The sequence below is a fragment of the Syngnathoides biaculeatus genome, chromosome 12, assembly GCF_019802595.1.
Source record: "Syngnathoides biaculeatus isolate LvHL_M chromosome 12, ASM1980259v1, whole genome shotgun sequence".
NCBI classification, from domain to species: Eukaryota; Metazoa; Chordata; class Actinopteri; order Syngnathiformes; family Syngnathidae; genus Syngnathoides; species Syngnathoides biaculeatus.
The window spans coordinates 413,121-435,180 of record NC_084651.1 but is presented as its reverse complement, the minus strand read 5'-3'; the positions used below and the strand labels follow the sequence as shown (position 1 = coordinate 435,180).

The 22,060-nt window shown below is 51.7% G+C and overlaps 3 protein-coding genes across 5 annotated transcripts; all 3 read left to right on the top strand.

Annotated features, from left to right (window-relative positions):
* Nucleotides 1–318: 318 nt before the first annotated feature.
* LOC133509448 (uncharacterized) lies at nucleotides 319–3,243 on the top strand. Its single transcript, XM_061836437.1, has one exon. It carries the CDS (start codon nucleotides 563–565, stop codon nucleotides 1,355–1,357), a length of 795 nt encoding a protein of 264 aa, XP_061692421.1. The 5' UTR covers nucleotides 319–562; the 3' UTR covers nucleotides 1,358–3,243.
* A 39-nt stretch (nucleotides 3,244–3,282) lies between these two features.
* slc22a15 (solute carrier family 22 member 15) lies at nucleotides 3,283–10,097 on the top strand. 2 transcript variants are annotated; one of them, XM_061836432.1, is made up of 13 exons: nucleotides 3,283–3,512; nucleotides 4,054–4,182; nucleotides 4,261–4,393; nucleotides 4,966–5,127; nucleotides 5,443–5,572; nucleotides 5,650–5,710; nucleotides 5,812–5,963; nucleotides 6,086–6,226; nucleotides 6,881–6,966; nucleotides 7,854–7,962; nucleotides 8,026–8,098; nucleotides 8,631–8,786; nucleotides 9,347–10,097. In XM_061836432.1, the coding sequence occupies exons 1-13, from the start codon at nucleotides 3,429–3,431 to the stop codon at nucleotides 9,371–9,373; spliced, it is 1,443 nt and encodes a 480-aa protein (XP_061692416.1). In that variant the 5' UTR covers nucleotides 3,283–3,428; the 3' UTR covers nucleotides 9,374–10,097. The 2 variants fall into 2 exon arrangements, with proteins under 2 accessions (XP_061692416.1, XP_061692415.1); XM_061836431.1 differs by having other exon boundaries at nucleotides 5,806–5,963.
* A 202-nt stretch (nucleotides 10,098–10,299) lies between these two features.
* LOC133509442 (TBC1 domain family member 12-like) lies at nucleotides 10,300–21,349 on the top strand. Of its 2 annotated transcripts, XM_061836426.1 has the most exons (14): nucleotides 10,304–10,880; nucleotides 11,446–11,969; nucleotides 12,935–13,070; nucleotides 13,329–13,423; nucleotides 14,045–14,127; nucleotides 15,550–15,667; nucleotides 16,686–16,792; nucleotides 16,998–17,084; nucleotides 17,149–17,243; nucleotides 17,318–17,389; nucleotides 17,471–17,599; nucleotides 18,213–18,322; nucleotides 18,713–18,971; nucleotides 19,963–21,349. In XM_061836426.1, exons 1-14 carry the CDS (start codon nucleotides 10,626–10,628, stop codon nucleotides 20,035–20,037), a joined length of 2,145 nt encoding a protein of 714 aa, XP_061692410.1. In that variant the 5' UTR covers nucleotides 10,304–10,625; the 3' UTR covers nucleotides 20,038–21,349. The 2 variants fall into 2 exon arrangements, 1 of the variants encoding a protein (XP_061692410.1); XR_009797345.1 differs by lacking the exon at nucleotides 19,963–21,349 and having other exon boundaries at nucleotides 10,300–10,880; nucleotides 16,903–17,084; nucleotides 18,713–18,743.
* Nucleotides 21,350–22,060: the final 711 nt, after the last annotated feature.

Genomic DNA, 22,060 nt, shown 5'->3' with positions numbered 1-22,060 from the left:
GACACACTCGTCGTGTGCCGATCTGGAGGGCAAAATACACTCACCGGCACTTGCACTCGTTTAGATTTTTTTTTTTTTTTCATGATCACTCATTATTTGCTCGCGAGCAGTAAATGAAGGGATTTCGATTCGTTCTCGATGAATTCACGGGACATGTTACTTTCGCTTACAAACGTGCTGCCCCGGTTGCGCCTGATCAAAAGTTGCGACTAACATAAAGCGGCGACTCTTCACGCGCGCCACAAGGTAGCACTTTAAAGACGTTTCCGTGAACGTCACTTGCAGAAGTCGACGCCCGAAGACGTGTGGAACGGGAGAGAATTACAACGTGGAAATTTGGCCGCGGCGTCAACAGGGACAGCTAAAGGCGTGACATTTTGGGCAGCTTGGAAGACGCCATCCATTTTTCGTTTGGGGCCTTCAGTTCAGCGCAGTCGTTTTCGCGTCACGAGGGTTATTTCCAAGCTCAAAGGGGAGTTGAAGCTTAGTTGCCATTTGGCTGAAGGACTACTGGCTGCGAAATTCACTCACCGCCGAAACCTCGAGGCCCACTTCTGCGAAAATGAAGCGAGGGCCGCTCGCGTGGCTGCTTCCGTGGTCGCTGCTTCACTCCGGCGTCAGCGTGGTCGTGTACTTCACCGAGGGCCAGACGCTGATCCTGCGGCCCGACTTTCGGGATGTCATCAAAAATATCGAGTGGAAGCGGAATCGCAATTTTGTGGCCGAATGGATGGAATCCGCGGAAGCGCCCACCTACTTCCGCGATCGACTATCACTGGACTTGGTTAACGGGTCGCTGATCGTCGCCGACGCCGTCGCGGCGGACGAGGGCAACTACACGCTGGTGCTGAACGACGTGTTGCAGGACGAGGACTTCATCGTGAAGTTTATCCGACCTGTACCCGAACCGGAAGTGCACGTGAGCCCGTTGGCGTGCTCGAGCGAGTCCGAGAGCTGCACGCTGCGCTGCGAAGGGGACACCAGCGGCGCCCAACCCGTCACTTACCTTTGGAGAACCGAACCGGGAACGGAAATGGCACCAGGCGAAAGCCACATGGTCATCAACGGCACGGACAACCTGGTCGGGAGCTTTGTGTGCGCCATGAAGAACCCGTTGGGCTTGAAGGAGAGCAAACCCTTCACCAACCCGTTTTATCAGAAGCCACCCGACGACGGCTTGGGAGCGGGCGCCATCGCGGGCTTGGTCCTGTTCGTTCTGGGGGTCCTGATTGCACTTGCGCTCTGTTTTCGTTTCTGGACCAAGAAGCGAGGCGACGTAACCATCAACGGAGCGGAGCGTCGCGCCGACGGGGGAACGGAACTGCCCGAGAACGAAAAGCTGAACCGCGACCCTTGACCGAGACCGCTGCTGTGTGCGGTTGCCACGGAGATGAGCGAGGATCTTGCTGGATCGGCTTCAGCGGGCCAAACGGGCAAACTGCTTTTCTATTCATATCGGAGGCCCCGCCAAATTCCGCTCGTAATTGATGCTGATGCCCACAGATGCCACAGGATGGCAGCAGAGTACGTTGCTGTTTCAAATGAGGACAAAGAAGCTCCTCCTCTCACTTCGACAGGGTTTTGTCACCAAAGCAAGATTTCTGTATTCAACAAAGATTTGGCCTGTACGCAACAACCAGGTGTAATGAGGCAATTTGCTGCGTGACTCGTATTGGATCTCAAAAACATCTACAAAGACCAAAATGTGGGCCTCGCCCGCTGTCGTGATCGTCTTTCATACCTGTCATTAGCAGGACATTTCTTCATATTGCAGATTGTTGGTCGTTGCATTGGATTAGGATGGTTCATTTGGTTCCTTCCGGACACAATCATATTTAATCCATTGCACTGTTACATCAACAAAGTACACAACAAAAACAAAAGTTTGAATTTTGCCATCTAGGAAATTGATATGACTTCAGCTTTGAAAGGAGTTTCAGTTTTTGTTGAAATGAAATCAGCTGCGCTAGTTGACGTTTTTACTTTTAATGCTTCTGTTTTCCAAAATGATGCCTGCATTATCTGAAATGATTTGGATCACAATTTCTTGTTGACTTTCATGGCTGACTGTCGTCATACATGTGTGGGGGACACCCCCCCCCCCCATTAACATTCTTTGGTTTAGGCACAAATGAAAGGTCACAATTGATCTTGAAATCTTAAGGGGGGGGGGGGATTTGGGCTGGCCTGCTAAAGATGCTGAAAATAAAGGGTGGGGGTGGGGGGGGGGGTTTAGAACACAAATGACCCAAAATGTTGAGGCTCGGTCCTTTCTGGACGTGCTTTGTTTATTTTACAGGCCGCAATCAAGGAATTGAAACTTCTTTTGTTATACGATGACTTTACTAATTTATAATTTCGTCCCAAAAATGGGTTAAGTCCTTGGGGATATTTCTAACAATGTAAGTTCTTGATATGTTGCTGTTCATAACAGTTCAGGTTGCACTCCAAACAAACCCAGCACGCTCCAACAATGTGATCATACAGGCTACCCCAACCAGTTTTTTTTTTTTTTTTTTTTGTTTAATTGCAATCTTTACAGAAAAAAAAAAAAAATATTGTGAAAAGGCCCTCATTGCTAATTTCCCCACTTGGAGGTCATCAAACAAATGTATCACACAAACATAGCCCAAGTGAACTTAAAATGTTTTGAAATGTTGTTTTCATTTATTGGAGAAGAAGTATCAGCACCCTAAAGCCAAAGAACTGTTTGATCCAATCTCAGCAGGCCTGTTCTAGAACTGCCAAAGAGATTTTCCTTTGCACTACGTCGATGGAGATATTTTGGCCCCTCCTTCCTGGCACAATTATTTGAAATCACTTCAATTTGGAGAATTTCAGTCATCTCCCGGTTGAACGTGTCCGGAGGTCTTCACGCTTGGGTGGGATCAGTGAAACTGAACCAAAACTTGTGATTAGCCACAATTACTTTTACTTTTAGCACACTCTAAATAGTTTTTTTATTTTCTCTAAATGAAATAATTTAAAACTGCATTTTAAGTTGACTTGAGTTATATTTGCTACTTACCTCTGATGAGCTCAAACATTAAAGTGGCGAAACTACGCAAAAATATAAGAATTTGACAAGGTCGACCATATTTTTTTTTTACGGGAGTAAATGTAGAAATGAACCATACAGGCCTGAAGTGTTGTTTTGTTTTTGGTCTTTAGTGTGGTAGTCGTCCATTGTCTAGTTTAATTCTCCAACAATGTATTGTTAATAAAGCATTTGGACTCGTGTGAGCGACTTGTTGTGCTGTTGGTGATTCTGGGCAAGCCCAACATGGCGGCGCCTTGTCGGAGGCTAACCCGGAAGTGGTCTGGGATATTTCGTGTTGTTTTTTTTTTCTCTCTCTCTCTCTCTCCCCCTTTCTTTCTCTTTCTTTCTCTCTCTTTCTCTTCCTTTCCATGCGTGTTTCGGCGACGGGATGGACGTGGAGGAGGCTTTTCGGGTGGTCGGAGAATTCGGAGCCTACCAGAAACGAGCCGTTGCCGTCCTGGCGCTGACCCAGGTGAGACGAGACCGCCACCAAAAGCAAACATTTAAAAGCTCGAATGTTCTTCTCGTGGTAGTGACGTGGCGCTCTCGCGTCAGATTTTTGGACACGTACGACAACGCGCGTTGGTGCGCTGGCGTCGGCGTCCATTTTTACGGACGCCGTCCTCGGGAGCGCGAATCGGGGCGAACTCCGTTATGAAAAGGACGACATTAAACTTGTGTTCTCGGTTTAAGTTCAAAGTGATTTTGATAATGAGGCAACACTCCACCCAAAATACCCTTCGGTTCGGCTTTCTTTAAACAGCTTTGCAATTATTTGTTACAGTGGATTTGTCTTGTTCTCTCTTTATTTTGGGGTGCCGGCGCGTATTGATTTCGTCATTCCGTTGGGTGGCTGTGTCGCAGCTTAATGACGTGCACTGTGCCCTGCAACAGGCCTGTTCGTGTCAACCGTTACATTTCATTTGAAAATGAGCACAACGGCGTTGCTCCTTTGCGCACGTTATGGGTTACCTGTGGTAACGTGCTACGTGGAGGATCCGTGTGTGTTCCAGGTCTATATGGCGTGCCAGTCCATGTTGGTGGTTCTGGTGGGAGCCACTCCAGAGTTTCACGTGGAGAAGCACGACGGCCTCCTGTCCTCGGTCACCTTTTTCGGGGACGTGGACTCCATCGTGACCGAGGTGAGGAAGCGTCCCCGCGCGACGCCGTGGCCGACCGCGCTTCTTCCTCTTCCTCTTCCTTTTCTTCCTCCCCCTCAGTGGCTCCTGGTCAAGCAGGAGGCCTACAAGGTGGGCTTGGCCGGGTCGCTCTTCTTCGTCGGCCTCCTGCTCGGGAGCTTCGTCTTCGGACCGCTTTCCGACACCGTCGGCAGGAGACCCGTGTACCTGGCGGGTAGGTGATGACGGCGCGACTCGCGACGTACCCCGGATCGCTCGGCATAGCGACTTCGCAGCAAAAACGAGACTTGACGGCGTGATTCAAAAGCACGACGAGACGTGACGTGACGCGACGCGACGCTTCAATACGACGACATTTTGAAATCATGGGAAACAGGTGTCGAGCGTGGGCCTCGCAGTTCTGAGGACCGGGGTCCGAATCCCGGCCCCGCCTGTGTGGAGTTTGTACGTTCTTCCCGTCCCTGCGTGGCTTTTCTTCAGGGTTTCCTCCTGCATCCCAAAAACATGCTCGCATTCATCGGAGACTCTAAATTTCCCCGTCGGTGTGATTGGGAGCGCGGATGCTTGTTTGTTTCCGGCGACCGGTTCAGGGCGCTCCCCGCCTACCGCCCGATGACCGCTGATATCGGCTCCGGCACTGGCGTGACCCTCGTGAGGATGGATGAAACGGGTGACGCAACACGAGCACAGCGCCACGCAGCGTAACAACGCGACCCGGTGCCGCACGACGAGACGGTACGCCGCGCTCTTCCACGGCGGCGCATGACGACTTGCGTGTGTGCCCAGCTCTGTTGTCGGAGGTCGTCCTGGGTTACGTGACGGCGTCTCCGAGCTACGAGGTGTTCGCCGCCTCGCGCCTCCTGGTGGGCCTGATGAACGGCGCCGTCGGTCTGGTCTGCTTCACCCTGACGCAGGAGTACGTCGGCAAGTCCTACTGGGCCACGACAGGTACCCGCCTCCTCGGCGTCGAACGCGCCACGGATCACCCAAAATGTGGCTTTCGAGATGGACCTCAAATTCCGCCTCCATTGCAGCACTTTTTTGCACAAGTAGTGCGACAACTAGGAGCCGAATGGGGAAGTTCACAACAGCTGTGATCATGGACCAGCTAAAATAATCGATATATTATCAATAAATTCTATCGGATGAAGATGATATACCCGCCGATTTATTATCTCTAAATTTAAATTTGCGTGCGCGTTATATACGGTAGTAGCAGATTGGCGATTTTTTTCACGGGCAAGTTTTCTCGCCGGCCGGCAGGGACGCTGACCAGCATGACGTTTGCGGTGGGCATCGCCCTTTTCGCGGCTCTGGGTTTCGCCATCCGGCCGTGGAGGACGCTGGCGGCGGCGGCCAACACCTGGGGGGTCCTCTGCTTCTTGCTGTCCGTGTGAGTGCCCGCGCCCCGTTTGACGGGGACCGTCGAGGTTCTGACCGTCTCGGCCGTGTCCTCTCTGGCGTTCCCAGAACTCTTCCGGAGTCTCCTCGGTGGCTCTACTCTCGCAACAGCACTCGGCAGGCGCAGGAGGTCAGTAGAGGGACTTTTCAAGATTCGTCATCAGCTACACAATTCACACATGAAGATGTCAAACCAGCATAAATGTTTCTCGAAATGCTCAATCGATGGAGGTGATGCGGCACATGGCGCTGACCAACGGCTGCCCCGCTCCCGATCTGACGCTGCGACGGGCGGGGGGCGCCTGCGGCGGCTCGGCGGGCTTCCTGCAGCTGGCGAGCCATCCTCTCCTCCGCCACAGGACGTTGCTGCTCATGTATATCTGGTGAGGATGTTGCGCGTCCGTGGCCACCGCCGCACGAGGGGGAGCGGAAAGAAGCCACGTCACCCTGTCGAATCAGATCATCAAATTGACTTTAGTGTGCGTCTCTCCGTCTCTGCGTCCAGGTATGTGTGCAGTCTGGTGTATTACGGCCTGACGCTGGGCGCCGGTGACATGTCGGGAAGTCGTTACCTGAACGTGGCCATGTACGGCCTGGTAGAGCTGCCCGCCTACCCGCTCTGCGTCTACTTTATGAACAAACCCTGGTGAGACTCGGGCACGTGGACACATAGGCCCGTGACCTTCAACCCCTTATGTGGCACGGCATTCAAAACCTTCATCATTGTGTCAAGGATTTAGCCTGCACGTGAGCTCAGGAACATTTAAGGAAACTATTGGTGGTTAGCACAACTGGTTGCTACGTCTGCAAATGCAAACTAAAACTCTACCGCGCAGACCAAATGGGCAGAAGGACCATCTGCACTGTTACCAGTGGAAAGTTGAAAAGCCAGCATCTGTGTGTGTTAAGGCGCCATTCATGGTGAAGGTTACAGCACGGAGATGTTTTGGAGTCAAATATGCTGCCATCCAAGTGATAGCTTTTCCACCGCCGGCCCTGCTTACTCAGCAAAACAATGGCTTCTTGAACACGTTAGCGCCGCCAAACTCAAAATTACTCAATAGTCCCCCGCCGCCCCGAAAAAAAGCGTTCATCAGTTTGCGCGTGAAATATTATCTTTGTATTGTACTGAATACAGGTTGAAAAGGATTTGGGACTCATTGCACATTCTGTTGTTATCGCTGTTTTCCACGACGTCCCGACCTCATTGGAAGTAAATAATGACGTCTCAGTCTTTTGTGGAACGCAACACCCCCCGGAAGCCTTTCAAGACTCGCATGTTCTGACTTTGTCCTTCCAGGGCCGGCCGGAGAAAAAGTTTGTCATGTTTCTTGTGTTTGGCTGCGTCCGCGTGCCTCTGCACCATCTTCATCGCGGAGGATGCAGGTGAGACGCCGGCGATTGGGAGGCGTGTCCGGGAAGCTGACCTGTCTCCCTTTTTGAATTCTGTCCAAATGTCTTCTTCTGGTGTGACCTCAGGCTGATTTGAGCAATGAACGAATTGGATTCATTGTTCAGAATGGATATCGGTCGATGTGCACTGCAATTCTTCAGTGCCACCCTCAGAGTTGGTGCCGCTTCTCCCGTGCATGCGAGTCTGTCCGGTACCGCCCCCCTTCTCAAAACCGCCACTGTCACAACGTTCTGTCGTTTTTCTTCCCTCCCGCCCAGCGACAAACACACAACACAAAGCTCGTTTATGAGAGACGGCAACGGTCGGACCGGTACACCAAACACTTGTCAATCGCCACCGAACGGCGGCGAGTGCCGTGTTGAGGCCCCTTTAGTGACGCGGGAACGTCAAAATCAAAACGCGCAGTTCTGCTGACGGATGAAGCGACGGACGCGTCCGTCCTCTCCGCCGTTCGTTTGTGCTCGAAAGCCATCGGCGTTTGCCAAATGGACTCGGTCGCCGTTCCCGTTCGGCTCGCTCGGTCCAAAAGGTTCCCGACCCCGACCTTTAAGCATTGCTGCCAAGACGACTTGGGAACTGAGCCTCTTGAAAAGGTTTCTCCAGTCATGGAAGTCCTTCCATTACATTTGACTTCATTGGAATGATTTGGATGTTTCCTGTCAAAAGCAGAGATCATTCTTTGGAAATGAACTACAGTTCTATAGACTGATGACATGGAAATACATTTGTTGCAATTTCGCTACGTGAGGGTTCCACGGAAAGACAATTCCAAAATGAAAGCGTTCCAAAGTGGAAATGTGAGACCAGCGGGAAGATTGCACTCCAAAATGTCCAAACGGCTCTCTTGACGCGTGCGCAGAGTCGGCGCTGGGCGTGACGTCGGCGGCGCTGCTGGGAAAACTGACGGTCAGCGCGGCGTTCAACATCGTCTACGTGTACACGTCCGAGCTGTACCCCACCGTGCTCAGGTGAGCGCCGCCGACTCCTTGTCCGCCTTTCTCGGAGCAAGGGTTTGCTTTGGCTGCTTTCAGGAACGCCGGTCTGGGCGTTTGCGCCGTGTCCTGCCGAATCGGAGGAATCCTCGCTCCCTTTGTGCCTTCCATGGTGAGACTCTCTTCCTCCCTGTCGGCGTGCGGCTGGGAATGAACCCATTTCCGCCAAATGTGCGCGACTTGCAACCAACCGGCTCGAAATGTTTTCGGCGGAACACTGATTGAATGGACCCCGGTTTTCACGGATATCTGATACAGCGGACAGAAAAAGTCCAAGAAAACACGAGCCCATTGACGGGGAACATTTTCTGTTTGTTTTACTTCAACTCGCAGGTGTGCAAGGGATGCCGTCTTTTAGCATTTCCAGCCGTTAGAATGCTTGTCGGAGCGAGTCCAGTCCAGTCAACACTTTGCAAGCGGTGCATGCACTTTAAAGCAAGCGCTCTTCTCGTGTACGTAGTACGAATTGGCCAAGCGCGATGTGACAAGAAACGAGCGTGTTGCAGTTGGAATTGCACGTGAGGCAAGAAAACGGTTGGAGTGCTGCCCGCCAGCTTTAGTTTGCGCTGCTCGCTTGCTAGAAGGATGTGGAGGGTCCCATCCTGCCAGCTTTTGATGGCTGCGATGTTGCGTCCCCCCCCCAGCGGGCTTTGGCCACAGCCGTGCCGTTCGCCGTCTTCTGTTTGAGCGGCCTTTCCGCCGGAGGTTTGGTGCTGCTGCTGCCGGAGACCCTGAACGCACCGCCGGCCCAGACGCTGGAAGAAATCCTTCCCAGCCGCGGTCGAGTTCTGGAGAACGAGGTAAGCCGTCCGTTTCCGGAGCCGCTTATCCTCACGGGGCTCACGTGAGTGCTGGATCCAATCCCAGCTGTCGTCGGCCAGGAGGCGGCGGCGTAAGCGTGGGTGAACTGCGGCCCGCGGGCCACCTAAAGGCCTGCCAAAGTTTTTTTTTTTTTTTTTTTTAATAGAAGAGCCTGAATCATGGCAAACTCAGGACTGCGTTGATCAGACCTTGTCTGAAATGCCAAGGGATTCCACCAGGTGGCAGCTCAAGCGATGTTGCCTGTTTTCTTTCTACTCTGCTTCAGTTGTGAACATTTCAACCGCCAAGATAACAAATGCGTAGTATTTTGCCCACTTGTACTCATGGAAAAAAAGTGGGGTAGAATCCGCAAAAAGGTGAAAGCGCCGGTGGCGAATCGTGTATGCTGCTGTATTTCCACAACGTGAGCGATTGGTGTTATTTGGACTTTTTTCGCTGTACTTGAGCTGAGCGGTGGGCAGCAGTTAAAGGTCAGCGTGTCGTTTTCTGTTCTGCTCTTTTGACGACGCACGTCTTTGCTCTCTCTCCTGGTCCTCAGCCTCTCCTCTATGAAGATGACAAGTGAGAGCTCCCATCCGAGAGTCCAAAAGTCCGACTTGACAACGGTGATCTGCGTCGACCTGAGCGGGACCAAACAGGAACTTAACAAAATTGCAGGAGCTTTTTTTTTTTTTTTTTTTTTTTTTTGCAATGCTGCTTTAGATTGTTTCATGATGAAACTTAATTTTTCTACGGGGATAATCCTTATTCACCTGTTTAGATGTTTGTAACTGTTGTATATTTTCCTCAACTCTGTTAAGTATGTTGATTGGATGAAGCAAAATTTGACATTTGGAGGATGTCAAGTGCCTTCAGGAGAGCATTTACTGCTTCTTCCATTTTCTGGAACTTAGTGTGTCGGTACAAATCATTACCAGGGTGAATTTTGGAGACATGCTTTTCACAATTTGAACCTCATCTGTGATCGTTGAGCTTTAGAGGCCTCGACATCATTGTTTTTACTTGAAAAGCCAAAATAATGTACTGGGTTGTACAGTGAAAAATGTGCTTTGGCGGCGTGGACCACTAGAGGGCAGTCATGAATTAATTGGACGACTTTCTGGTGATGTGGCAAGACGGCAACGATAAAGGAATGACTTCTTTTTGTCCCCAAAAAAATGACGTTTGGGATTCATTTACTTGGGGTGCCATCGGCGAGAGCTCCGTCTTTGGGTGCTGAAATAGTGTGCTGCATATGATTGCTCATAACTCTTTAAAAAAAAAAAATTCAACAGGAGAAAGGAGAATAAAGTTTCCGACGTCAAAATATTGTGGGAAAAATGACCAAGTTATGGTTTATTTTTCCTATGCTTGTGTTGCCTGTGGGGGTAAGGTCACCCCCCAACGTGGCTGAGGGGTTCCTGGTGCACTTCAGGTTTTGGCCCCTAGGTGTCACGGTAGAAGCCTGTCGCTGATGAAAACAGCAAGTTGGCCGAAATGACGTCACCTAGAGGCTAGTTTCAAGATGGCGCCGGACAGTTGCTGCAATGCCGACAGATGAAGAGAAAAAAAAAACAGACGACACTGAGGATTTAAATATATAAAGACGATTTTTTTTTTCCTCCCCCTGGAAACCAACTCGCCTCCTCGCCGGGGGACGCCGCGTTGCCGCAAATGAGCGCGTCGTGCCCGAACAACGTCAGCTAGCCCCCTTCCGGCCTCCCCGGCTCGGGCGCCTACCAAGCGGCTAAGATGCTAACGTCCTCCCGTTGCGCCGCTGGGCCGACCGGGAGGACCGGGCGGTCCGAGGGTCGAGCCGGCCGGCGGGCCTAAGGCTCATGGCGTCGACGCGGGAGCTCGCCGGCTCTTTGGTCGTCGACGAGAACGAGGCGGCGGCTCGCAAAGGTCCCGTGACGCGGAAAGACGGGGACGACGAAGCGGCGATGCTGGAGCTGGTGGAGCGGTGCCTCCGGGACCCCCGCGGCCTGAACGGAAGCGCCGAGTGGCGGTGTGAGGGCGGCGACGAGGAGGAGGAGGAGGCGGCGGGCGGGCGAGCGGGAGCAAAAGCTGTCAAACCCTCAAAATGCGATCAGGTAAACCACGAAGGCCATCTCGGTCGCGGTGCACGATCAAGTTCGAAGTTGTGTGTGTGAAGTGTCGACAAAATGGACTTGTGTGCGTGTGTGTTCAATCTCAAATAACGTGAGAAGTCCAACCAAACAGACCGCAAAATGTCTTGCAAATGTGACACAAGTGAACAAGGCGGACGAGGAAGGGATACAAAAGAAATGGCAAAGTATGTGAAATCGGCTTTTATAATGTTCTGGTCAGGAATGGCGACCTTCCGTAAACACGGAGCTGCCACCCAAAGATTAAGATGTGGGCGCCTTCTTCCACGGCTCCCCTCAAGCGAATTGAAATCCGGGGCCACTCTTTTGTCAGATGGCCGTTAATCCATGACCGGGAGGAAGAGGGGGCGGAAAAGAGTCGTTTCATTCTTTTTCCCCTCCAGTTCCACGACGACGATGGTCAAACCTTCCGTTGCTCCCGAGTGCAGCTCAAACATTATCGGCCAGTCGGTTCACAGTCGTCACCAAACTGAACTTTTAACGCAAGTCAAAAGTTTTTGTCTTCTGCCTGTCCAACTTTCAAATGCAGCCCGGTGGCGACGTTGACCGACGCCGGACCCCAGAGAGCCTCGCCGCTTCGAGTTCCGACAGCGACGAAGTCGGCCCGCCGTGCTCGGGAAAAGCACCGGGGACGTTTACCGGCTCAGGAGCGCCAAACGCTTGCGGCGCGGACAGGGAACCGCCCACGGTCGTCAACGGAGGCTGTCGTTCCGCCGCCGAGGCCCGAAACGATGGCGGCGGGCACGTCTGCGCGGGGCCCCCCGAGCCGGAGTCCCGGGACCCGTCGGCCTCCTCCGAGCTAAGCGACGACGCGTCGTTCTCGGAGGAGGACGGGCCCGCTCTGATCGCCAGGCCTCCTACTTTAAGGACCGAACCGAACCTTTGTGTGTCACTCAGCTGCGACGCCACTCCGCTTTCCCCTACGGACTTCCGGGGGGGGTTTGAAACGGGCCGCCGCCAGAGCGCGCCTGAGGCGGACCTCCGGGCGCAGGCCAACTGCGACGAGACGGCTCTCGTCCCCAAGAAGTCGGGGATTGTGCACTTCTTCACCAGGTACGACATTTCGACACCATCTGCTCTTTATGAGTATGAAAAATTCAGAACTAGGGTGGGTAGGTGTGGTTTTTTGTTTCGTTTTTTCTAAAGCACATGGTGCTGCCATTTTCGCGTCAGTTCTCATGAATTCGGTCTCTCTCGTTCATCAAGGCCTGGTCCAAAAATCAGACATGGCAAAATCTGAAAATGTAACTTGACATGGGTCGAGGCAGTTATGCTAGCTGATGCGTGCTTATGCGTACGCGCGACGACGATGTGATGTGAAAACGAGTCTTAAATACATGACGTCATAATCACGTACCGGGAAGTGGCACTTGGCCACGCCCACCCCCGCCGCAGCTGCCGTGGACAACCACGCCCCTGACATATTTATTATGTGGTGTCAAAATGTTTGGGTCAGCGGGAATTGTTAGAATCGGTCGGGAAATTGAAACAGCAAGCTTTTTTTTTTTTTTTTTTTTTTTTTTTTTAACCCTAAAAATAATAATAATAGTAGGGCTGCAAATCAGAATGACTTCAGTCATCAATAATCAAGTCAATGATATTTTTTGATGAATTCAATTATTTTGCCTTCATGAAAAAACAGGATGTTATTTAAATTTTTGGTGGGAGCTGGGGTGATGATCAATAGGATAATCAATTTGCAAAAGGTTCCATTGTTGAATTGTCCATTCTTCAGTCAATTCATGTTCTGCGCAGTCTTTTTCAGAAAAGTGATGGAAATTTGATACGACCCTTGAAAATTCTAATCAACAGATGAATCCGTCGTTATGATCTTGTGAGTGTTGTAATGACAACTCGCAGAGTGAAAGCTGCCAGTCATCTGCTCTGGACGACGTTACCCGCAAAAGCGTTTGCGTTGCCATGGCGACGTTCCAACCGACATCTGACTTCCAGTTCCTCTTGAAAGGCCGCCGAGCGAGCGCCCGTTCAACTCGTGACTTTGTGTTCCACCCCCGCAGGAACCTTTTCCCAAGGAGAGTCAAAGAGTCGGCGGTGGCGTCGACCCACAATGCACCGGGGTGGCGACTTTTCGACAAGGCCCGATCCAGCGCCAAAGAGGACAACGGAAAAGGAGGAGAGCCGCCCGCCGAGCAGGTGGGTGCGAGGGCCGCGTGCTCTGTGATTGGCCGGCGGAGCGGCCATCCAATCGCGGCGTCGTACCGTTGTCACGCGGTCTGTCCCGTGGCGGCCACATGACACGGAGGGGTGGGGTGGGGTGGGGCCAAAAACTCACATGGAGTCACATGACATTAGCGAAACACACACACACACACACACACAGTCTGCTGTGGAATTCCACCAGCAAGCAAACGTTTTTTTTTTTTGTTTGTTTTTTTTTTGTTACGGACGCAGATGTCTCCCCAGCGCCCCCCGGCGGCGGGCAGGAGGAAAAACCTGGACTTTGAGCCTCTCTCCACCACGGCGCTCATCCTGGAGGACCGCCCCCCGTCAGTACCACAATCTTTTGGATTAACACCAGTAAAACTACTATTGCGGATTCAGTGCCTGGTAGTTTTGGGTCTTGATGCGTCCATGAATGTAGTTGGCCACCTGCACGAGTGTGATTCGCTTGTCGGCCGAACCATTTTCATGCGGCGGCGATGACTCGCGGGAGATGAATTGAGGGCAAAACGAAAAACAAACGGGACCAGAAAGTCACAGTTGAAAACAGGTTTTATGAAATTCATTCACAAATACACACTTTAGTCTGACGAATAGCAAATACCCATTTTCATAATATCGACGGGAAAAAAATGCTAGCGCGGCGTTCAGCTTCATTTTTGACCAGTACGCCATTGTTATCAACGACACCACCGAATTGTGGCTCTCGTAATGCTTTTGCTTTTGCTTTTGGTGGACGACGCGGCCGGTGCGAAAATGCTTGAGGCAGGAAATGTCCTGTTGGCGCCAAGACCGCGTGGACAGTGTACAGTCGGGAAGAAAATGCGCAAAGCTAGAAATTGAAGTCTAAGCCACTTGTCAGTTTTCTTCCCTCGCATAATAAACCAGGGTTTACCGTGGCGCCAATGTCAGCTGATGTGTGTGCCTCCTCCTGATTGGCTCCTCAGGAACCTTCCCGCCAAATCTGAGGAGGAGACGCAAAGGCACAAACTGGAATATGAGGCGATGGTGGCCGGGGCCAAGAGGAGAGGTACCGCACGCACGCACGCACGCACGCGCCCAGACTTTATCGCGCGGGTCGAGACGGGTCACGACAATCGCAAACGCGGCGACGCGAAGGTCGAACGGAAGCGACTCTCAAATTGGTCCAGCGAGTGACCGAGGCGTGTTCGCGCTGCAGCTCAAGTCTGATTTTATCCTCGAGGTGGCGTAGCTCTAATCCATCCATCCATCCGTTGTCTTTGCCGCTTATCCTCACAAGGGTCACGGGGAGTTCTGGAGCCTATCCCAGCTGTCAGCGGGCAAGAGGCGGGGTACACCCTCAACTGCTTGCCAGCCAATCGCAGTGGCTCGAACCGAATAATTTGCATTTGTTCGTGTCGGACCCGTTCCTCTTTCAAATGTGGATCCAAATTGCACGAGTGGAACGGCAAGCAGTGCCACGTGGGCCCACGCTCAACTTTCACTCATTCATCATTTGAAGGCAGCACACGTGGCAATTGTTGGACGGCGGACACGGGAGCGCAAAACAGTTGCTAAAAGATGTTCACAACTGAGAAAGTCTCGCACAAAATTCTTGAAATCGCCGCAAATAGGACGACGACGCCGCCAACGCCAAATATACTTTTGGCCTCCTTGTTGTGCGCATGTGCAAAGTGACATCCTGTTTTGTTCGCATGCGTGATGTCACACACGTGAACTTGCCTTTCTTTTATTGCTTCCTGCTCCATCAAAGGATCTGCTTGGACAAATTGGCTATTGCGGCTTGCCGTGAATGGAGCCGTCTTTAATTTGAGGAGAATTTGGGCTGTGAAAGGGGGGGGGGGTGGGAGGAGGAGGCAGGAGATTCCTTGGCTTAGTCAACCACAAAAATGTTGATGCAAGAAATTCTGCCTCGCGGCAATAAAACGATAATGAAAGCGTATTTGCGCCACCTGGAAGCATTTGGTCACTTTCCGTGTTTGCCTTGTTGGATCAGTGAAAAACTTTTCCAAGAACGACAGGGAGCCCTCTGTGAGTGAGGGTTTTTTTTTTTTTTTTTTAAATTTAATTTGATTTCAAAGGTACTATTAGATGTACATCCAACCTGATGTAGATATGTTTTTTATTTTTACACCCAGCAAATGTCGCGGTTGGCGGCCAGTTAGCACATCGGCCTGACAGATTGCGGGTTCAAATCCGCACCAGCCCCGCCTGGATGGTGTTTGCATGTTGTCCCCGTGCCTGCGTGGTGGCTTTTCTCCGGGTATTGTGCTTTGTCTCAATCAACCCCGTTCGCGCCCGCGATTGTCATGAGCTGTCTCGACCGGCAAACTTGGTGGATCTTACTGTGGCGAAAAGAACAAGCAGTGAGAAGTATACGTACATGTTTTTTTTTTTTTTTTTTAATGGGGGGAGTGATGTCAAAGCGAGGGCTCCTCGTGTGGTTTTTTTGTGTGTGTGTGTGTGTCAGAGTTGAAGGACGCTCAGAAGAAGAAACGTCAGATGAAGGAGAGACATCGGCACGAGGACAGCATCTCCAGCGCCATGGTGGTGTGGAACACCCACATCCTGCCGCACTGGGACGCCGTGTGGGTGTCTGTCTGTCTGTCTCCTGTAGACTGCTTTCCACTGACGTCGCACACCTTCCGATTTAGAACGCGGGCGCCATCTTGGTTGGGTGAATACGCGGGAATCATTTCAGAAAGGCGGATGAATGGGGGCGCGGTGCCGCGTTATGGCTCGCTCAAGCGAAAGCGCGCGTCGTAAAGCGTCTTTCTTCCGACTGCCGGCTGTGATCAAGAACCGGTGCGAGAAAACGGAGCGGTGAGCAACCGAACGGCGACACCTGGGGCTGTCTCTTACAAGCGGAGCCGAGCGCAATGTTTTTGTGTGGGTGAATGCAATGCGTGTCTGCTGCAAAAGCTGTATTTTCCGTTTTATTATAATAAGTTTGCAAAAACGAGTTGCCGCACCGCTAGCCGTTTCCCGAGTGGACTTTGAAATGTGGCCGTGGAAGTGGGCTCCACTTGGGACTCGTCCCGGTCGAGCCTCTCTCTTTCTCCTTCTCGGTCTCAAAAACGAAAATAATAATGTACACATCTTTCGTTGGTATAATCAACGTAGTTGAACACAACGCTGACTGTAATCACGCGGTACATATTTGAATTGCAATGTGCGGTCCACTAACCTCAGCAGTGTGCTTCCAATGGATGCGGCCGCATGACGAAGACGCGCTTTCTTGAAACGACGTCTCATCAGCCCCGATAACTTTCCAAAGTCTTTTTAGCCGTCCTGCGTCACTGCGTAACACCATTTGTGTCACTCCGGGTCCGTGTGCAAAAGCGTCAGTCGAGTCAAGCCATCCGTTCTCAATTGGCCAGTCGTTACTGCTTGTTTTCTGGTGAGGATTCATAATTGCTTTGTAACCCGGCAAAAATGTGCCATACTTTACTCTTGGGGTTGAGTATTTGCTAGCCGTGTCCGTACGTGGTAGCGCATTTGTGATCGCTGGAAGTGAGCAAAAGTAGCGAATACGGGAAAAGCTCCTCTCCTCTCGACGGGACGACAAAGCAATGGCGCGGCGTTGACTTTTGCGTATGTGCGCAGGAAGGCCACGCGCCGCGTTCGGGACTTGTGGTGGCAAGGCATTCCCCCCAGCGTGCGAGGGCGGGTGTGGCGCCTCGCCATCGGAAACGAGCTCAACATCACGGCGGGTACGTTGCCGCCGGTTGTGTTTTTCGACGAGGCGCACCTCATTCTCATGCTCGTTCAACCCGGGGTATGAAAATCTCTTTGCGTCTTTCGCGACTCTGTAAATGCTCAGAAAAGAGTTTTGGATTGTGGCCGGCGACAAAAGGCGGGAGGCAGTCGTCTTACGTGTCCCGCACGCCGCGCCACGCGCGTGTTGTGATCTCGCAGAGCTCTACGACATCTTCCTGTGCCGCGCCAAAGAGAAATGGAGGAGCTACAGCGAGACCAGCTCGGTCAACAACGACGGCGAGAGCGGTGCGTCGCGCGGCCCGCCGTCGGGCCCGCTGCCGACCTTTGAACCCTGTGCTTGCGTTGTCAGACTGCGGCGCCTCGCTGGCCGACAGGGAGTCCAGCCTGGACCTCATCAAGCTCGACATCTCCAGAACTTTCCCTTGGCTCTTCATATTCCAGAAGGTTTGGCTTTCACTTCTCTCAACGTCGAACTTTGTGCGCGCGTGTCATTTTTCCCTTTGCGTGTCTCCGGCCAGGGCGGTCCTTACCACGACGTCCTCCACAGCGTGCTGGGAGCGTACACGTGCTACCGGCCCGACATCGGATATGTAAGTCAACGTGAATATCGTCGGAAGTTCCATTTTGAAATGTACGGAGCTTCCCCATAATGAATGCGAATGTCGGCGCAGGTCCAGGGAATGTCCTTCATCGCCGCCGTCCTCATCCTCAACCTGGAGGAGGCCGACGCCTTCGTCACCTTTGCCAACCTGCTCAACAAACCGTGCCAGATGGCCTTCTTCCGCGTCGACCACGACCTGGTACGTACGTACGGACGGACGGACGGACGCGCTTACGGGGGTTTTTTTTTGGTGTCAGTGATGGTGAACTCGCGGCCTCCTGAATTTCCCTCGGCAAATGGATTTGCCGGATAGGCGGCGGTTGTCATCTTTTCGGAGGCAAAGTAATAGATATCTTGAGCATATTTGGAATGCCAAAATGTCTTCAGTGACGCGTGCCGATTTTCTTTGCAAACGGGTCTTGTTGCAATACACCAGAGGACTCTGGGACGAGGCAGCCTTTTTGCATTCACGCAATAGCAGAGGGCAAAACGAACAAACGGGTCACGACCGCGTATGCCCGTCTTTACTGTTCTCAGCAGCGTTTCAGGCCAAGAGCGCGAGACGCGCTCGTCGTCGGAAGACTTTGAAGGGCGACGTCAGACTTTTAGGACATTTTTGTCTCTGTGGTAATAAAATGAAGCGTAAGGATCGACTTAACTGGCAATACCTCAACCTGGAAATGATCAAGAACCTGGGAGCAGTTTTGCGGAATGGATTGGAATTTTCTAAGCGTCATTGATGATATGAAGACATGGACACGACGACCCGCGAACAAACGTGCGTACGGTTGACGTGACGTCGGCTGTTTCAGATGCTGAAGTATTTTGCCACGTTTGAAGTATTCTTCGAGGAGAACCTGCCGCGCCTCTTCGTCCACTTCAAGACCAACAAGCTGACGCCGGACCTCTACTTGATTGACTGGTGACTGAGCCAATCGTCGAGCAGCTTCTGGATGCCGTGGCCTGCTCCGAATGTGTGCACGTGTGTGTGTGTGTCCGTGTGTTTGTTTTTCTCTTTGGGTTTGCTTTTGTTTACGTGTTTTATGTACGGTTTGTGTTTCTACGTGCGGAGGTGTTTCCGTGTTTTCGTATTTCACGTGTGTCAATTTGTGTATTTCCATGTTTCTTTCTTTCTTTCTTTATTTGTTGATGCTTTGTGCGTTTGTGTTTGTACCTTTGCTTACGTTTCACGTGTGTTTTCTTGTTTTTCTGCATGCCCCCCACCGCCACCGCCACCCCCCACCGTGTTCTACGTATTTTGTGTTCTTTGCATTACTCGTGTGTGTGTGTGTGTTCACACGTTTGCGCGCAGGATCTTCACGCTGTACAGCAAATCTCTGCCGCTGGACGTGGCGTGCCGCGTGTGGGACGTGTTCTGCCGCGACGGCGAGGAGAGCCTGTTCAGGACGGGCTTGGGCATCCTGCGCCTGTTCCAGGACGTCCTTCTGCAAATGGACTTCATCCACGTCGCGCAGTTCCTCAGCCGGCTGCCCGAAGACCTCCAGGCGCACGCTCTCTTCGCCGCCATGGCCGCCACACACATGATGAGCCGGAACCGCCGCTGGGCCCAGGTCACCATCTCGCAGTCTCACAACCAACAGGCACACTTTATGTTTAAATGTCACATTGCATCGAGTGTACTTTTTCAATGTGGGGCAACGCGGTGGGCTGTTCAACTGTAATGTCAACCATTCATTTGGCAAGTCACCAAATTGCTTGAGGACGGGAAACACGAGCCACGGGCAGATTTAGCGAATCGATTCACTACAAATATCGCATTCATAATATCGACGGCAACAACCGGAGGTAAAGAGCGATGCTTAGCTTGATTTTTCAACAACTCCAGTTAAAAACAACATTGCAACAATTCCGAGACCCCGAAATGCCTTCCGCTGACTAAATTGCTCAACTCGCCTGTTCATCCCGTGTCGGCGTGGGCTGCCGAGGGCGCAGCAGCTTGTGTATGGCAGTGGTTTTCAAACTTGAGCAGGCGTGCTTTCCCTTTTTGGACGCCACTGCTTGAAATCTTTTCTGACATGGGGGTTGCTACCACTGAATGTTGTTTGAATTGGGGGGGGGCTGGTGTTGAAAGAAACCAGTGATGTATAGCAACCTCAAGTTGAAGACAAAATTCCTCCACCTCAACAAACTCGCGCGTGTTGGAATTGGATGGCATACATCGGGTAGCGGGGGCAGCAGCCTGAGCAGGGAAGCCCGGACTTCCCTCCCCCCCGGCCGCCGACGAGTCCCTCCGACGTGACCGGTTGCCCCGCTCGCCCCATCTGGATCCTCTCAATGCTCGACTCTCAGCCTTTCCCGGATGACTGAGCTTCTCGCCCCTTCCTTAAACCAGGAAAGTGATTCTCCTCCTTTCAGCCTGTCACGACCCATCGGCGAGGGTCGAGAAGTTGGCATTTCAGCTCAGCCCCAAAGTCTCGCATCGGTCCAATCGCTGCCCCGATCCACATCATTGGGTCTATTGCCGGGGGGGTTCTGGAACGTAACCCCTGCGATAAGTGAGGCTTTACTTGTCGGTGATTAGTGCTGTTGTTTTGCTTTTAGGTGTTTTCCTCGCTGGCGAAGGACAAACCCAACGAGACCGCCGACCCGAGCGGCAGCCCCGCCCTCAGAGGCTAACGCCAGGATTTTGTCTGGCGTGATCCTCCTCCTCCTCCTCCTCCTCTTCTGTTCCTTCCAGCGTCACACCAGAAGCTCCTCATTGGCGCTCAACATTTTTTCATCTTCCGCTCGGCTACGTCGCGCATTTTGGGTGCAGCGTAGACTTTTGAAGGAAGTGAAGTCTCCTTTGTCGATGTCACGTTGAAAACTGGACCCAGAAAAAACGGACACCATCAAAGTGTTTTTGTTTTTGGAAGCCGCACTTGTGAGATACGCTTCACACTTGGTTTCGTGCACGACATCGGAAAGGTCCACTTTGCTGGCGTCGGGCCTCGCGGTTCTGAAAGAGTCAGTTCTCAGGAAAGCTGACGTGCATCTTCAAAGAGCGCCGGGCCTTTTTTTAAGCATTAAGTAAGCCGCAGAAAAAAAATCAAATCAGTCAAATTCATAAGGCAACCATTTTCACCGTGGTGGATTGTCTTGAGACCTATTTTGGACTCAAAATTGTCCGACAACTTCTCTCAGCTTTTCATCGTGATTTTTGTCCTCTATGAAAGCAGACAGATTGTCTTTGAAACCCTGTAAAAGAGGACCGGTACCAGGAACCAGAACCCAAACCGTGTGCGGAGGCGAGCCCGACGATATTTTGCTGGAACTTCTCGACTTCACACACCGGTTAAGGGGGTCACATCCAACCTCGCTAGAGTCGGGTCTTTTTTTTTTTTGTTCTGGGGCACCAACCAAAACGTGTCAGTCGGTGTCGGACACCTGGGGGGGAAAAAAAAAAAAAAACCCACTAACTTGAAAGTTCCCAAAGTGCGAGAGAAACAAGCAGACATGTTGCAGAGTCCCCAAAGCCGTCGCCAAGACTCCCGGGCCAACGAACAAACTCGAGGCCCAAAATAGTTCATCTTGTTACACTCCCGGCCAACAGGGGGCAGCATTGTCGCCACAGATGACTTGAACGTGTCACTTGGCTTGATGAAGAGTTTGCACATTTCAATGATGCATTGAGATAGATTTGATGTTTTAAATGAAAAAAAAAATATGGATTCGTGTTACAACAATTGATTTAATTTAAATTTTGTTTTCTCCATCATGAAGGTGGTTGTTTTATTGTAAAATTTGTATGTACAGTTTTTCCTCAAAGTTACAGGGGATGTAAATATTTTTTTAAGGAAAAAAAAAAAGCTTTTCATAAATTGTCACTAGTTAAACATGTAAATAAAGTATCACCGCAAACTGAAAAAGGGTTGATATTGTGTATTAAAATGAAGGAAGTCGGGTTCCAACATTTGGCCACCAGAGGGCGACCAAGACACACGACCGGGATTACGAACCGCATCAAATCAGGACTCGAGTGCCCCGAAAATGGATCCTATTTCGAAAGAAAGCTGATTTGTGTTGAGTTATTGAAGTACTTGCAAATGTGTACTTTATCTGTTTTCACTCAGAATGTGTTGAATGCATTTGAAGCGTTTTTAACACATGATTATGCATTTTTCAATTTCAATGATTCAGCTTTGATGTGTTTTCATGTCTGTCTTCCTGGAATGAATTGAACTGCTTTCAAAGTAGTGTACATGTAATATTTCCCAGGGGTTTGCTCCACGAAGATGCCAACCCGAAATAATGCTTCCTTCCGCCCCGAGGCCCACGCGATCGACGCCTTTCAGAATAAAAGCGACTTCCCCCGTGACGCGCGTGTGGGCGCGCTCGTCTCCACGGCGACCGATCAGCTCAGGTATTTCCGAAGGCGTGATTGAAGGGGGGGGGGGGTCTGGGGTCTTTCCTGTGGAGGCGGGACCGGAAGGGAAGCGGCACCTTTTCAAAGAGTTTTGGGAGGGGGGGGGGGGCTCTTCCGACGTGGGCCCGTTGAGTTCGGGAACACCACGTCACGACATCGCGATTCGAAATTAGCCCAAACCGTCGATCGACGACTCCAATAACTCCGGAGGAATTAGGATCCGAGGATTCCGGGGCACAGGTGTCAAGATCTTGGCCCGGGGGCCGGATTCGGCCCGCCACATCGTTGCATGTG